Raw genomic sequence first — 18,327 nt, 5'->3', positions numbered from 1 at the left:
TCAAAACAAAATCATAATAGTGGCTGCAGAGACTGCTGGGAATGGTCTCTACAACTTTATCGTTTCCTCTCAGGCTTATTACAGACCAAAGAAAGAACTCAATCCAATAGTATTACTACTAGATAACCCGTAAGTGGATTTTAAATGCTGGTTTATTATTATTCTACTGATATGGTTTTCATATTCAGGACATGATACGTCTGCATTATCCCTGGCTAATTCATTAAATGGATGGCTTTCAATGGGAAGTATTATGGCATCAGTACCTTGAGATGGTCAGCAGCAGCAAGCGTTTATTTTATGCACCAACGGTGAAGTGAAAATATGGCAAAATGAAATTTCAACACGGCTATATCATGATCGGTACAAGGATCATCTGTACATATTAGCTTGCCATTCGTATTACTGGGAATTGCAAAATGCTACATTTCATCTTACAAGGCCGCCCTTCACACAGGTGCATGCATACACGGTTTGTGGGTTTGTTTGTTTGTTTGTTTGCACAAATTCAAGCTTTCAGCCCACTTTCAGCTCAACCTCCACCAGATAACCTGTTTATCACGTTCAGAACTTCTGCAGAGGTGTGGTTGCTTCACAGGGGAGCATAGATTGGAATGCATTTGCCCTGACAATAGCTAATAATAATAACAGGTCGCTTTTACATTCTTGCAAAGGGTAGCTTTTAGTATTTTAAACAAGAACATGAGAAATATCCCGTGTTCAGGAGCAAGAACCCTGAACTGTCACTGTTCCTTTCCTTACGCCGTAGAGTCTCATAATATCAGCCCTCAGTAATGTAGGATCTTGAACCTATGATCAATAGTAGATCTCTTTTTGCTCTTCCTTTCTGGGAATCAGAAAGTGTGAAATGGTCTTTAAGGTATTGTTTCAATGTCACCTCTGAAAATTTCACACTGCGCTGAAATTTGGAGTTTAAAACCACAGTGCCCTCTAGTGCTTGCACTACATCCTGTTTGTGAGCTTATATTTAAATATAACAACGTTTTTAAAGTATGGTTTCCCCCCAGTATTCTGTAGCACACTTCCCTCTCCCTGTGTTGCCTTTTCAGTGTATATGACAACAGCAACAAAATGGGAATATTGACAAAATGTGGTTCACAAATGTATTTATACACCATCCTCTTAGGAAACACAGTTAAAACGTAAAATCAAAATATTCTGCAGCAAGCATAAAAACTATGCCATTTCACATGCCTCCTGAAAATGAATGTATGAAAAGTTTTGCTACGAAAGCTTTACTGATCCTCTAGCTCAGCGACTCCGCAGTAACCCAGCACTGAGTTAGATAGACTTAAATCCTATTGATTTCAGCAGGATTCATGAGGATGAAATTGTGCACAAAAATTTGGCCGTTTTTATATGTGATGATATTACTAATCAGCTGCAGCAACATCCGGCAAGGTACTGATATGCTGGAAAAGGCCTATATGATCTGCCCCACACACACTGTTGCGCCATCCATATGCAGCCCCTAACTATTTGGGGCCATGTTGCAGGAAAGTATTCCTATAGGGTGTGTGGGAAAGGTATCTGTCTTTATCAATACAGTGTCTTTAAGCATGGGGTTTATTCTGCCCTTAAAGCATCTGATTTCAACACTTTTGCTAGATCGTGTCCTCTCTTAAAGAGGTGAGACCTGGCAACCAAACCCCTTTGTTGTGGGTGGGAGTGATTGACAGCCACAATACCCAGTCAGTAGGTCCCTCGATGCAGGGTTCAATCTGACCAATGGGACGCAAGCTAAAAGGATCAAGGGAACTACAAATACCCATGCACATGGGGACACCCCCACCTCTCCCTACTTTTAGGGCTTGTGCGTTTGACCTTGCTATGCCATGTGTCATCTGTCGTTGGGACAGAGGCACGGCAGGAATTTTCCCCACTTGGCTGATTGGCTGTTGCTATTTGGGTTTCGCCTGCCGCGTAGCAAATCATCACAACTTGTAAGGTTGTGGATAGGCTCTGGTTCAGGTAATAGGGATGGGAGAACCTCTCACCATCCCTATGTGAAGGGTGTTCCGTTAAAGGAATCCAGGGACTCGATGGTTTGGTCAACCCCTGAGAGGGGGTTGTGCCCGTGCCTGAGTCCAGGGGGACATTTGGGCGGCAGACATAGTCTTTTCCCGGCTTTCTGCTTTCTGCTTTCCAGGTGTTCATCCTTGGCTGACCTATGCTGGAACCCTGGGTCAGCGCTACCTGTGGAGCAGGGAGCTAGTCGAACCAGAGCCTATGCAACCGCTCACTTGCTGTAATCAATAAAGTTGTGGCCTAAATTCTGCCAAAAACCAAATTTGAGTCATGTCTGAATTTATTTGGGGTAAGGTTAAAAGGTCTGAACACGCAAAAGTATGATATGTATAAATATATCTATTTGATAGTTTTCCGTAAGTAAAAACGGTTCTAATGAGATAAACCTTTTGAATGAATAAAAAAAGTATTCTTTGAGTTATCATAGTGTTTCCAAATTGCATTTGCATTTGTTAGCATTTTAGTTCATGACTCTTTGTGACAATATGTTTCGCTTTGTGACCCATCTGCTGCTTAGGCCAGATATGCATTTTCTGGATGCAATCTGTTGGTTTCCAATGGTTTACTACATGGTGGGCTCTATTGACAAGTAGGTAAAAAAAATATATCCTTGGAACACTCAATATTGTAGTGTGGTGTGCCGTGCTGTGTAATTGCATGTGTCCCTGTGTGGTGTCATAGTTCAAATGGTAGCATATTTGCATGCATGTTTATCCTTCACCCTTCTGAACCGTTGAGTTACTAGTTTACCCTTTAAAAATAATAATCCTGTTTCTGAGACCCAGATTCCAGTTTGCTTTGGAAGGGGCTCAATTGTTGGGGGACAATATTTCTGCAAGTCTAAGTAACCCTGACTCATTTTCAAGTTGCCGGGGCACATACAGTCCTGTCAGTCTTGTTCTTCAGAGACTCAAAGTGGTTGCAGGGAATTCAAGGTCACTCCACTATAACATGAAGGATTTGGGCTGATCCACAGAAGTGGTTTAGACATTTGGCGAGAATGCAGTGTGATATGGGACTTGGAGAGCTAGAGCTACACCGTTTCTGAGTTTATTTCTCTCAACACACACACACACACACACACAACACAGAGAGAGAGAGAGAGAGAGAGAGAGAGAGAGAGAGAGAGACTTTGTATCTAGTCTAATAATTACAGTTATCGTGTAATTCTTGCATGATGTGCTGCTGTGAATTCTTGTTTAAAAATTGTTTTAGAACCGGGCACATCCAGTCAAAAGACTCGTTTCCATTTGCGCTTATGCCACAAAACGGGAGCTAGACAGTCTTTACAAACTGACCTTGCATTTTTTATCGTTTTCATTTGATTTTACAAATATAAATTTATAACAATCCAAATGTATATCCATATACAGAGGTTACTCTGAATCTCGAGACATCCCCCATCCCCTCCATGGGTCCTATTGTCGACATTTACAACTGCATATATTCCATAACTCTATTTTATACCCAACCATATTTTCCATAGTATTTGTTACATTACAAGTGAGATTAAAATCCTGCTAATGTTTGCATCTGCTTGCAGTGGTCTCTTAAATTAATTATAAATTTTCCCCATTCTTTTGAAAAGTTGTCCTCTTGGTTCCTGAGCTTTCCAGTCAGCTTTGCCATTTCAGTGTAGTCCATCAGCTTGGTTTGCCATTCTTCTCTGGTAGGGACTCTTTCTTCTTTCCATCTCTGGGCTAATAGCATTCAAGCAGCTGTTGTCACATACATAGAGAGTCTTTTCTGTTCCTTTGGAATATTGGTACCTATAATTCCTAATAGAAAGGCTTCTGGTTTTTAACAAAAGTTATTTTAAATATATTTTTTTCATTTCATTATATATCACCTCCCAGAAAGCTTTACTACCTTACACCACCACCACATATGATAAAAGGTACCTTCGCAAACTTACCTTGCATTTTTGTCCAAGCCAGTTTTTGTTTTGAAATGGGATTAGAGTCTTTTGCTTTACCTTCTGCTTGTCAAGGGCTTTTTCATGTGCTATCAAATGCCATTTGCCATTTATCTGTTCATCCAAGTCCCAAAACTTACAAGCAGGGCTGAATCCATCATTGAATGGCCCTTGGCAAAGTGCCCTCTGGTGACCCCCTCTTATATTGCTGTGGGTTCCTATTCCAGGCTTACATGGTGATGAACAACAGAGGCATGCCCACAAAGCAGAGGGGCAGTTTGGAGCTGCTATTTACATTTCCCAAAATGCTTTATAGAACCCTGACATGCCAGTACTTGAAGCACTGTGGGAAGTTTAAATTTAAAAGCGTCGCCATTTAAATTCCCCAGAGGGAATGTTACATGACAGCTGCAGGCATCCTTACTACCCAAGTTGGAAGTTTCCCCCAAACTCTTCCATGTGGATAAGTACAGAAGATGCAAATTTTCCTGGATACATGAAAACAGCCTTTGGAATTTTGCAGAGCTCTGTCTTAGTTGTCATTGGCAGCAATGGCTGATATATTTTTTAAAAACAAAGCAGAAACACACTTAAGATCGGTGTATAATTCAGCAGCTGTTGTTGCTGCCATATATAAAATCGTAATCTGAGCAATTTGGTTTGATATGATGGAATAAGTTGTTTTGTATGAATTTCAACATCTCCTGTTTCTTCTCCATTCTTTTCTTTTTTCTTTTTTGGCAGCGGCAGGGGGGGGGAGAGGTTGTAAATATACTCAGCGGTTCATATCCAGAGCTGCTATTCCAACTTCTGCTTTCCCAATTGAATTTTCCCATCCTCTTCTCTGAAGCTGCCTCCCCACCCATAAAATCTACACCCTATGGAGCAAATGTTGTTTCGGGTTTTTTTTGAGGGGTGAAAGGAAAAGCAGGGAATTCCCATTGCATTAGCAGAAGTCTGCACACACAGTGTTGGATACAACCCAGTATTTTGTAGGCTGTCATATATATTGAATAATTTTGTTTAAATATCAGTGTTTCCTGATCATCTTGAGTTAGGTCCAGATTAAGTAACTTGAACACAGTTCCCAATACTTGCCTCATTGTTTTTGTGTCATCTAAGTTCAGCTAACTTAGCTCAATTTAGCGGAGCCAGCCCGTGTCGTTTATTTGGGCAAAACCTGCTGATGCATTTAACTTCTCTTCCTTCTGGCACAAGATGGATCCTTAGTAATTAGTTAATTGAAAACTTAAAATACACTGAAGAAAACAGGTTGTATGTAGTAGTTGTGGCGTCTTCTGCTGAGTTTAAACCTGGAGGTTATATCTGAATTTAGTAAAGCAACATTAATCAAAAGACCCTTTTGTGAGAAGTACAAAGGTTCTTGGCCACTGCGGCATAACTTATCAACGAATCCAGTCTGAGACCACCTTCTCTCCTGTTATTTCTCATTTCCAGTTATTAAAAAGTTAATAGCCTGGCAAAAATACAAAGAATGCTATAAATTATAATGAGTTGGGAGGAAATTGTGGTAATTTGGCATCTTAATGCTTATCTGTTCAAATGATATTAAGACTGCATGTCTAATTTCATCTGTTAATATTTATGTAGCAGATCATTATGTTTGCACTGTGGTCTAACACACTTGAATCAAAGTAGTTTCAATTCCTTGCCCCAGTAAGCCTATATCCTGACTGAAATACACAAACATGGGGAATACCACTGTGTTCAGAACCTTCTAGCCCTTAGTATATTTATGCACCCATTCCTTTGATGAAGAATCCCTGAAGATTCCAGAGGATTCTGGGACTCATTCTAAGTAGGCATTCTCAGTTCATTCAGGTTGTCGAGCTTCACCATTGCCCCTCATGAGTTAGGAGCATCATGCTAATGGGTTTGGGCATATTGAATTGTTTCATGGATCACAGCCCTCCATGCCCTAGTTTCACCCACTTTCTGAAACATTTTCGGTAACTTGATGATCTGTCATCTGAACGTACAGTGAGGAATACCTACAACGTCCATTCGCGATGCTGAAATCACAGTCAATTTGAATTTACCATGGGCAGAACGTCAATCATTTGAATCTGTGTTCAAGCACATAATGGTTGTTCTTCCAAGTCAACGGGAATGTCTAATTTATTTAGTGAAGAGTTCGTTTCCTAGCCTTTGCATTCTCTTTTTAAAAAAATATATTTATTAAATTTTATAAAAGCTTTAAACAACACACCTAAACAAATACAAAACAATACAACATAAAAACAAACCTACAATAAAAACAAAAAGAAAAACTTATTACTATCACTTACTTCTATCCTTTACATTGTATACTGACTTCCTCTCACCTCCCCCTTCTGCGTTCCTCGTCTATCATCTTTAGTAATTTCTTTACATCTTAAAAATCTTATTTTACATCTTAAAAATCTTATTTTACATCTTAAAAATCTTATTTTAATTAAAAAACCTAATCATTATTCTTATCTTATATCTTAATCATTCTTCTCTTATATCTTAACTCATTCTCTCACAATTCCTATACCCTTAACCAAACTATAAATCTACAGTCTAACTTTCTTCCAAATTATATCTAATTTTCAATCATACAATAATTTTTTAAATAAATTTAAATTTCTTCCACTCTTCTTCCACCTCTGGTCACGAAGTTTCCCGGTCAGTTCAGCAAGCTCCATATAGTCTATCATTTCATCCGCCATTCTTTAATCATTGGTATTTCTTCTGTCTTCCAGTTTTTAGCTATCAAAATTCTTGCTGCTATTGTGGCATACATAAATAAAGTTCTTTCACACTTTGGGATTTCCTGGCCTAGGATGCCCAGTAAAAAGGCTTCTGGTTTCTTTTTGAAAGTGTTTTTCAACACCTTTTTCATTTCATTATAAACCTTTTCCCAGAAGTCTTTTACCTTCGGGCACAACCACCACATATGGAAGAAAGTTCCTTCTGTTTGTTTACATTTCCAGCACTTGTTACTTTGTCCGTGATAAATTTTTGCCAATTTAACAGGTGTCAAATACCACCTATACATCATCTTCATAATGTTCTCTCTAAGCAAGTTACATGCTGAAAATTTTATGCCCGTTTTCCACAATTTTTCCCAATCCTCCAACATGATGTTGTGCCCCACATCCTTCGCCCAATCCATCATAGTTGATTTCACCATTTCATCTTTAGTATGCCACTCAAGCAATAAATTATACATTCTGGATAAATTTTTAGTCCTTGGCTCTAACAATTCCGTCTCCAACTTAGATTTTTCTGACTGAAAACCATTTTTTAAATCTAGCTTAAATAACTCATTAATCTGATAATATTGCAATCAGTCCATAACATATCCTTTCAATTGTTCATATGATTTCAATTTTAAATTTTCTCCTTCTTGTATCAAAATGTCACTGTATTTTGGCCAATGCCTATCCATATTTGCTCTTTTGTGGGCTTTCGCTTCTAACGGTGACAACCATCTGGGCGTTTTCTTTCTAACAAGTCTTTATACTTCATCCATACTTTAAACAGAGATTTCCTAATTATATGCGTTTTAAAGCTTTTATGGGCTTTATCTTGTCATACCAAAGATATGCATGCCATCCAAATACATTGTCATGTTCTTCCAGATCTAATACATCTGTATTTTCTAACATAAACCAATCTTTCAACCAACAAAAGGCAGCCTAGCCTTTGCATTCTCAATCCCCTGACTATACCAGACAACCTACATGTTGTAAGTGATGGGGTGCAGCGGGATGGAATATGTGAACTTGCCTGTAAATATTGTAATATTGTATACTCAAGCTACAAATGATGTAAATGTGCTTTCCTGGAGTGTGGGTTGCTTTTTGCTTCTTTTTGTTTCACCCAGAGGAGCTAAATCAACTGCAATTAGTAATGCACAAATTTGTCAATTTTCTTTACCTTACATTCCTGAATCTTATATTCTGTTTGCCATGTACCTGCGTCTTTTTTTACACAGCTTTCTCCTCATGGACACAGTTTAACGTAGTTTTGCCCTGCATACATGTTTTTGAAAGCATCTCCCCTTACTATAATGCATTGCTGTACATTTTTGCTAAAATGTGAATTTTTTCCCTGCACAATTCCCCTAAATATATACATTTTATGGTTCGATAACTCCATTACAAAATTCAGATAAGTGTGAATTTTGAAAGACAGCAGCGTATGCTTGGCGTTTTATTTCCGGAAATTCCATTTAGGCAGCTACTGAATTTCTTGTCTCTAGCTAGAATCTGGATTAGAGGTTTCCTCCACCCACAGTACAAAGGGGGGGGGAAGCATCTCAGAGTGGGTGGTTTTGATAAGACAAATGACCTGAAGTGAAAGGGGGAGTTCTCTCTTGTGAAAAATTCTGAATCAAATGGCAGTTTTGTTTAGCTGCTACACACACACACACACACACACACACCTTGGAAAAAGCATTCCAAGTGTCTTTGGGAGCTGACTCTTGGACCATCACATTCACCTCAATATTAATTTAGCATGCCCCATCCACAGGGCTCTCTTTCTGTTTTTGCATGCTTGTATCAGCATGAAATGTGTTTCTTTTTGTTTCCAAAGCAACATCCATATCTGTTACATTCCCCCGTGGAGTGGTGTGGGGGATGCTTTCAATGGACCTTCCTATCATTTGGGAACAACAGTTTGAAGTGCTAGAGCCAGTGTGGTGTAGTGGTTAAGAGTGGTGGACTTGTAACCTGGTGAACCGGGTTCGCGTCTCCACTCCTCCACATGCAGCTGCTGGGTGACCTTGGGCAAGTCACACTTATCAGAAGACTCTCAGCCTCACTCACCTCGCAGAGTGTTTGTGGTGGGGGAGGAAGGGAAAGGAGATTGTTAGCCGCTTTGAGACTCCTTAGGGTAGTGATAAAGCGGGATATCAAATCCAAACTCTTCTTCTCTTCTCCTGCTGTTTTCTTAATTATTGCTACTCTGGGCTGACTGCCAGTCGTGGAAAGCTGCTGGTGTCAACTGTCTGAATGCAGCTTCTCACACCATATGGAAACAAACCCAGTTTGTTTTAACTTCAGCGTACATTCAACAGACAGCCTCTGTCTTGCTGTCTCTCTGACGAGCCTTCATGTATGATAAACGCCTGCAAATGTATTTGTTATGTTCACACATTACGTCAGGCATCCCCAAACTCGGCCCTCCAGGTGTTTGGGGACTACAACTCCCATCATCCCTGACCACTGGTTGTGTTAGCTAGGGGTGATGGGAGTTGTAGTCCCCAAACAGCCTGCTTTACGTGTTCACCAAAAACTTACGGGGTGTGCAATTAATGAACTTAATTTGTGCAAGGCAATCCTTCCTTGGAACAATCTTCTTGGTGGACTGAACAAGGCAAAGAGGAGATGGTGAGGACTTTGTGTAATGTCTAGTATTGCCAAACTTTGCAGTTTCATGAGAAGCCTTTGGAAATGAAATATGATTATTTGAAATGCCATCTTAATGCAACTCAAGCAATAGTTTTACCAACATTTTTTTTAAACGGAAGCCTTGTGTCTGCCATCCTTCCTAGCATGCTATGTAATTACTTCCTACCAACTATCCAATATGGTATATCTGGTTTATTCATTTTTAAAAATTGACCTTTACTTTTTTAGTTTGAAATAGTGTCCCGAAAGATAGTAATCAGCCAAGGGAAATTAATCACACTGTGGGTCAGTACATATGCAATGCCTTATTAACCGCAGTTTAATAAGTTGGATGCCAGACTTGGAAAGATTGTTTCTTTCCCATTCCATGAAGCAAACATTTCTCTGTGCTTAAGCAGCATATTGGCAGTGACATTGGCTGTTGTAATCTGAAACTGGGTTTTAATGTGGGTTTCAGATACTAGTTTAAAGCGAGCCTTATTTGTGCTGTTCACATACACAAACACATTAAGCAAATCGCAGTTGTCCTCCACAAGTTAGAGGGTGAAGTCTAAAGGGGGCGGAGCCTCCTCTACTCATGGATTTCTACTCATTTCATTTCATATATTAGGCTTATTAGTCACTTGTCATGCAAAGGTCTCCAAGGGAAGAAGAAGAAGAAGAAGAAGAAGAAGAAGAAGAAGAAGAAGAAGAAGAAGAAGAAGAAGAGCAGCAATATATATTACCATAGGGGGGAAAGTGGGAGAAATCAGACAATACATTTTATATAGTATAACATTCATTTTCATAACATTCCCCCCCGCTACTGGAAGGATTTTTTTATTTTTTATTTTGTTTTGACAACAGCAAATGTTAGGGTGTTGTTGTTTTTTTTGCATGCTAAGGTGCAACAAAGGTTGAGTTCAATGACTTGCAGGGCAATCTGCTCACCTCAGGGTTCCAAATTCCTAAATATTGTAAAAGTTGCTTACAATACGTGGCTAATTTTATGACGAGCCATATGATTTTAACATTGCCTAACATTTTGCCCTGTTTTCAAAAGCCTAGATGATTTGCTAAGGTGTGGTGTGACCTTTGCTGCAAACGTGGTCGTGGTGGATAAAGAAAGCACTATGAGTGCTGAAGAGGACTATATGGCAGATGCGAAAACTATTGTAAATGTACAAACCCTCTTTAGGTAAGTGGCTGTACTTTTGTACGTTTGTTGCATATGGTATATTCTTGTTATGGTGAAGATTGCTAAGTGGAATGCACCCAGGGCTAAAAACAAAACAAAAAACTGACTACTCCACCCCCTAGATATGGCTTTGTTTAAATGTATGTCATGAGTGTGACTTTATAAAATTTAAGAACAACCTATTTGTTAAAACCAAACCAAACCAAACCAAACCAAACCCCAAAGCTGTTCTAAGATAAAGCCTGTATCTATAACTGGATATAGCACACGAGAATAAACAACAGTAGCTAAGATTTAAAAAGAATCTAGCAGTCAAAATAAGTAATGCTGTTATTTAAATGCCCTCTCTAAATAATGTTTAAAAAGATTTTCCTCTGATGTTGGCCCCATAGGAGCCAACTTCTAGAAACTGTGGGGGCTTTGTCCCCCACAATAAAATATTTGAGGAAGCCGGCCCCCCACAAAGTTGATGGACATTCCCATCCAAATGGTGTGTGTGCTCTGCGTCATGTGATTGATTAGGCAGGTTGGGGCTGACTTTGGCCCCCACAGTATTTTATTCAAGTTGACACTCCTGGTTGGCACATAGAGTATGATTAAGCCCGAAACTTCATGGCATGTTAAATCTGCTCCAGCTCTTTCACCAATGGGTCCCAGAAGGTTCAGTTAAAATCTGGTGGGGTTTTTTTTTGGGGGGGGGTCAAGTATAGGTTTGAGGTTGCATCCCTGCAGCTAACATTTGGCCTCAAGCAGTACGAATGAGGCCTGCACTTTCTCTCATCTTGCTCATCACAGATACTACTTCTCCGCTGAATACATACTACTGAGACACAACTGCTTGCTACACTTTGTGTGGCAGCTGCTAGAATACAGTAACCCATTATCAAGTGGTGTATTTACTACCGTGTGTAATTAACCACTTGGTAATCTGGATGAATAAACTGCAGCAATACAGATGGCCATTGCTGTTTTTGCAACGGCGGCTGTTGTTGTTGTTTTTTTTTTTTATAAGATTTTATTATTTTCCAATAAAACACAGAAAAACAAAATACAACAACAACACAAGGCATATTAAACAATATAAAAACAACAATAAAAACAATAACAATAACAATAAACATAAGAAGAAAAAAGAACATATACATACCTTGACCAATACCTATCTTTGTACTTTCCTTGTTTCTAACTTCTCTATTTGGGGACTTCCCCCATTCCCTCCACTGTCTTCAAAGTCAAATACATCTTTAAGGTAGCTTTATATCTTGTTCAATTAACATTTGCTCAAATTTTCAATATGTTTAACTTTACTCGGTCATATACTTAATCAACTATAAATCTTATCTTAATATCAAATCTTAACTCCTATTTAACAAAGAAATCATTCATACAAAAATTTTCTCTTGCCAGTTTTATCTAACATAAACCTATTAAAGCCTCTATTTATCTCTGCTCAAATATTCAATTTTGCTGATTTAACTAAATAGTCTTTGAATTTTTTCCAATCTCGTGACACCGTCTCCTCCCTCTGGTCCCGGATTCTGGCGGTCAGTTCTGCGAGTTCCATGTATTCCATCATCTTCATCTGCCATTCTTCCACCGTTGGTATCTCTTCCCCTTTCCATGTTCTTGCCAATAGGATTCTAGCTGCTGTTGTGGCATACATAAAAAACACTCTATCCTGACTGGGTATCTCTTCATTGGTCATGCTCAGAAGAAATGCCTCTGGTTTCTTACAAAAGGTAACTTTCATTACCTTCTTAAGCTCATTATAAATCTTATCCCAGAAAGCATTTACCGCTGGGCACAGCCACCACATATGATAAAAGGTACCTTTCGCATGTTTACATTTCCAACATACATCTGACATTTTGGTATTCATCTTGGCTATCTTAACTGGTGTCAAATACCATCTGTAGACCATTTTCATTATGTTTTCTCTTAAACTATGACAAGCAGTAAATTTAATACCTTTCTGCCACAGTCTCTCCCAGTCATCCATCATAATATTGTGTCCTACATCTTTCGCCCAATCTATCATTGACGATTTAACCAGTTCATCTTTAGTATGCCACTCTAGCAGAAGATTATACATTTTGGAAAGGTTTTTGAAATTCGATTCTATCAGTTCTGTTTCCAGTTTTGATTTTTCGACTTGAAAACCAACTTTTTTATCCATTTTAAATGTTTCATACACCTGATGATAATGCAGCCAGACGGGGACCTGACTTTTCACTTGATCATAGCTTTTTAATTTGAATGAGTCCCCTTCCTGCTGCAATATGTCCATATATCTTAACCAATTTGCAGACATATTCGGTCTCTTATAGGCCTTGGCCTCTACTGGAGAGATCCATCTAGGAGTCTTTCTCTCCAACAGATCTTTGTATCTAGTCCAAACCTGATATAAGGATTTTCTAACTATATGAGACTTAAAAGTTCTGTGAATTTTAACCTTGTCATACCAAAGGTATGCATGCCAGCCAAACATATTATCGTGTCCTTCCAAGTCCAACACGTCAACGTTCTCTAATTTAAACCAATCCTTTAACCAGCAAAAGGCCGCAGCTTCAAAATATAATCTTAAATCCGGCAGGGCAAAGCCTCCTCTCTCTTTAGAGTCTGTTAAAATCTTGAATTTAATTCTAGGCTTTTTGCCCTGCCATATAAATTTCGATAGGTCCTTTTGCCATTTCTTAAAGCAATCTAGTTTGTCCAAAATTGGTATGGCTTGGAATAAAAACAGCATCCTTGGTAGGACATTCATTTTGACCACTGCTATTCTTCCCATTAACGACAGTTTAAGTCTTGTCCAAATTTCCATATCTTTTTTTATCTCCATCCACAGTTTTTCGTAGTTATCCTTGTACAGGTTCAAATTCTTGGTTGTGAGATTGATACCTAGATATTTTACAGATTTAACAAAATTGAGGCCTGTGGCTTCTTGTATTCTTTGAATCTGATCTGCACTCAAATTTTTACCTAAAACTTTGGTTTTCTGCTTATTTAATTTGAAGCCAGCTACAAGTCCAAATTGTTCAATTAATTCCAAAGCTCTGGGGACACTGCTTTCCGGTTCCTGTAGGGATAGCATCAGATCGTCTGCGAAGGCGCGTAGTTTGTATTCTTTCTCTCCCACTCTGATTCCTTTTGTCTGTTTATCTTTTCGAATCATATTTAGGAGGACTTCCAGGACCGTAATAAAAAGTAAAGGGGAGATAGGGCACCCTTGTCTTGTTCCTTTCTCAACTTCTATCTCCTCCGATATCACACTGTTTACTATTATTTTTGCTCTTTGTTCCGTATAGATGGCCTTGATGCCATTTAAGAATTTTTCTCCAACTCCCATCTTTTCCAAATTCTTTTTCATGAATGTCCAAGATACTTTATCAAATGCTTTCTCTGCATCAACAAACAGTAGTGCCGCATCTGTATTTATGTCTCTCTCCAGTTTTTCTAGAATGTCCACAATAATTCTCGTGTTATTACTTATTTGTCTTCCTGGCAAGAAACCTGCTTGGTCTCTATGTATATAGTCTTTCAGCACTCTTTTCAACCTTGTAGCCAAAACGTTTGCAAAAATTTTGTAATCCACGTTCAAGAGGGATATTGGGCGATAATTTTTCATTAGAGTCTTATCCGTATCTGGTTTTGGAATCAGTGTGATAAAGGCTTCTTTCCACGTCTCTGGTGCCCTATCTCCTTCTAATATTTTGTTGCAAATTTCTCTTAACGGCTGCGATAGCCAGTCTTTCAATGTCTTATAATATTTTGCTGTTAATCCGTCCGGTCCTGGGGCCTTCCCCATTTGCATGTTATTTATTGCATCTTCTATCTCTTGCGTCGAAATTGGGTGGTTGAGGGTTGTTAGTTTTTCCTCTGGGACTTTTTGCAATCCATTCTTTTCCAGAAATCGGTCTATTTCTACTTCGTCTATCTTCTCCTCCTTGTACAGTTGCTTATAGAATCTCTGAAAACACCATCTGATTTCCTCCGGGTTCTCTACATTTTTTCCATTTACTACCAAATTGCTGATGACATTTGCCTTTTGTCTTTTCTTTAACTGCCAAGCTAGTAGTTTTCCACATTTATTAGCAGATTCAAATGTTCTTTGTTTCATCATTTTCACTTTCCATTCGATGTCTTGATTCATAATATTCGCATATTGGGATTGCAAGTATCTAATTTCTTTTTGAATTTTGACACATCTAGGATGTCCTCTTAATTCTTTTTCCTTTTCTTTAATTAATTTCAGCAGTCTCTCCATTTCTGCATTTTGTTGTTTCTTCTTTTTTGCCTTTTCACTTATGAGGAATCCTCTCATTACCGCTTTGCTTGCATCCCAAGCAATCCTTTTTTCCACTTCTGAGCTCCAATTGATTTGAAAATATTCTTTCATCTTTTTCACCGCTCTTTCTACTAGCTTGGTATCCCTCATCAGTGCATCATCCATTCTCCATCTGAAAGAATCCTTGGAAATCATTTTTAGGTTTAACTGTACCGGATTATGGTCTGAAAGCGTTTTGGGACCGATTTCTGCCTTTTGTATTTTTGGAGCCAATTCATTCGAAATCCAGATGTAGTCTATCCTCGACCATGACTGCTGAGATTCACTGAAATACGTTGCCTCTGTTTCTCTGGGATTTTTTAATCTCCAGGAGTCCACCAAATTCAAATTATCCACCATTTCAAAAAAGGTCTTTGGGAGTTTCCCATCGTTTGTTAATTTGGTTCTTTGAGATCTGTCCATTAATGTGGAAACTGCCCCATTAAAGTCTCCAAGGCAAACTACCTTATAGTCCAAATAATCCAACAGCAAGTCATGTATTTTTTTGTAGAAAATCGACTTTCCATCATTTGGTGCATAAAGTCCCAGAATCAGAAATTTTTCGCCTTGTACGTTAATTTCAATTGCGATGTATCTCCCTTCTTCATCTTTAAATAGCTGTCTTGGGCTATATTTCTCCTTTGCGTAAATCACTACTCCTCTCTTCTTGACCTTGTCCGATGATATAAACTCTTGGCCTAGTTTTTTGTTCTGTAATAATCTTCTATGACGACGGGCTATGTGGGTTTCCTGTAAACATATTATGTCCAAATTCTTCTTTTCTATGCTATAAAACACTCTGCGTCTCTTTGGTCTCTGATTCAATCCCCGAACATTCCAAGTCATTAACTTGAGCGCCATTTCTTTGTTTATTCTTCTCCTCCAGTTGCCTGTCCTTTCTTATCTTGTTCTGGATCCTGGCTTGGTCCTGGTAGTCCCGACGGTGGTGGGAATACTTCTGGAAACTTATAGAGCTGTGCTGGATCCAATGGAGTACCTTTAAAGTGTTCCAGATGCTTGTCCAAGAACTTTTGCTTTTCCGCCAAGGACCTTATTCTTATCTTTTTCCCTTCAAACGTAAATGCCAGGCCTTCTGGAAATTCCCAACTGAAGGAGATCTTTCTTCTTCTTAGCTCAGTCACCAAATCGTTATAAGGAGCTCTTTTATCCAAAAAAAATTTGGGGATGTCCTTATAAAAAATTACTTTATTCTGCTGTACCACCAGGTTGTTTCTGTAGTGTAAGTCCAGAAAGTAGTCTCTGTCGTGTCTATCGTGCAGCACAAGCAAACAGTCACTGACTGTTTTAGTGCTTTTCTTTCCTCTGGAACCTCTGGGTCCAAATCTGAAGGCCTTCACTATGCGTGCTGAGACGTTTACCTCTTCTAATTCCCAATATGTTGAAAATTGTTGCACAATATAAGCTTTCAGGTCTTCCCCTTCCAATTCTGGAAGACCCCTTATTCTTATGTTTCCTTCTCTCTGATGTAGTTGCAGAAAAGCAAGAGATTCTTCAACAGTTCTCTGTCGTGTTCCAATATTCTCTATCTGCTCCAAGTCTATATTGTCCAATTTTTCCTCCACCTTTTTTATTTTTTCTCTGACCACTTTAATTTCCTCTGAGTCTTTTTTCAAAGTAGTCACCTCAAGCCCTATTTTATTAATTTCTTCTCTGTTCTTTCTTACATTCTCCTCAATTTGCCCAATTGATTTTTCCAAGGTCTCAGTAGAATTTTTAATATCGGCTTTTATATCAGCTTGGAGTTTTTCTATTGCAGAGTTAACTGTTGTATTCACTGATGCACCAATAGTGTTCACCGATTCTTGTGTTTGCTTCAACCTTTCAGTGACACTATTCAAACCTGCTGCAATTTCTGCCACGCTAACAACCAATTTCTCCATTTGTTCCTGAAGAGTTAAGGAAACAGAGCCTTTTCTTTTTTCAGAGCCAGTTCCTTTAGATCTAGTTTCCATTCCCTGTGGGCTCTGTAGCTGTAATCTCAAGGTCACTCCAGTTGCTGTGGTAACTGTCTCAGACATTCACAGCAGAAGACCAACAGTCCCAAAAGTAAACACCAGGTGGCCTGCAGCTAGCTTCTGAGAACAAAGAGGCTGCTGAGCCAGGAGCCCACACCAGTCCATTAATCCAACTTTTAGGCAAAGAGTTCAAATTTTCCCAAAATTATAAATTCCTTAAAGCCAAGAAGAGTCTATTTTAAGTAGCCCAAGTCAGTAACTGTTTCTCACTTGCAGTGTTACCACCAGGTCCATAAAGTAACTTGTATCTGGCTACAAAAGTCAAAGAGTCTCCACTGGTAAACAGTCACTGAAACAGTATCAAGGAAAAAGAAATGGCAACAATATTTTGCAGCCCGCTACTGACCCGGAATCCTAGTCCTGAGGGCGAGCGGTGTCTTCTTTTGCCATATCAACTATTTCTGAGTCTCAAAACATCCATAAAACAACTTTTAATCAACTTTTAAAAAGTTTGGCAGAGTTCGCAAAACTTTTCCGTTACTCGCGGCTTTAATCTTTTAGCGCTACCAAGCTCGCGCAAACAGTTCAAAGGGAACAGGCTTCCTTTTAAAGTTTCCTCTGCAAGCAGTGTGCTCCAAACTTTTCAGACAGTCCAAAAACTTTTACTTACAGAGTTTCTTTGGAAGTTTCTATGTCGGAAGTGCCGGGTGCTCGGGTCTGGCGGGATCGCTGCTTTGATCCTCCGAAGGCAGACGCTTCTTCAGTCCCGTGCCGGAGCTTCGCTCGCCCGATTTCCCCCCTTACGAGGGTCAATCGGGAGCGGAGACGACACGTCTGGGACCCACGAAGCAGACGGTCCACGGGACGCTCTTCCCGTGGCTTTAAGGGACCCGTGGCGCAGGCACGGTAGTCCCTAAAGCCTTACGGAGGACGGAGCCGTCGGACTCCCGTCCGCCATTGACTCGGCACCTAACCGGAAGTTGTTTTGAACTATTCCTTGGTGAGTAGTTCTGTTGCTATGAAATGAAGTTCTTCTCCTACCTACCCCAATGTTCATAGCTTGTGTCAGTACTTCCTGGTTCCCCCCCTTTTTTAAAAAAAGAAGCTAGAAGTTATAAAAGAAGATTGTGTTGGTTTAAGGAGTAGATCTTGAGAAGTAGCTCTCTGCTTCTGTGTGTAAACTAAGAGATTGCTAGTAGGGTAGAAAACCTATGTGTGCACAACTATAAGCTCATAGGCTTCCATTACCAATGTTTCACTGAACATGCAGACTTCAGGAGCGAGGCCAATGGGAAGAGTCCCACCTGACATTTCAAGGATTAGGTATACACATGGGAGCAGTGTCAGAAAGTGTTTTATGCCATTTTATACAAACCAGTACACTACTGTTTAGAGGGTGGTGCTGTGGTCTAAACCACAGAGCCTAGGGCTTCCCGACTGGAAGGTCGGCGGTTCAAATCCCCGTGATGGGGTGAGCTCCC

The 18,327-nt window shown here is 39.4% G+C and overlaps 1 protein-coding gene across 1 annotated transcript in view; it reads left to right on the top strand.

Annotated features, from left to right (window-relative positions):
• Positions 1-18,327, top strand: part of KCNT2 (potassium sodium-activated channel subfamily T member 2) — a 222,524-nt gene that overhangs the window by 178,129 nt on the left and 26,068 nt on the right. The window contains 3 exon segments of the mRNA XM_033151401.1: positions 3-129; positions 2,567-2,638; positions 10,412-10,546. Coding sequence (XP_033007292.1) covers positions 3-129; positions 2,567-2,638; positions 10,412-10,546 — 334 coding nt within the window.

The sequence above is a fragment of the Lacerta agilis genome, chromosome 6, assembly GCF_009819535.1.
Source record: "Lacerta agilis isolate rLacAgi1 chromosome 6, rLacAgi1.pri, whole genome shotgun sequence".
Classification (NCBI taxonomy): domain Eukaryota; kingdom Metazoa; phylum Chordata; class Lepidosauria; order Squamata; family Lacertidae; genus Lacerta; species Lacerta agilis.
This window is presented reverse-complemented; position numbering and strand designations above follow the sequence as displayed.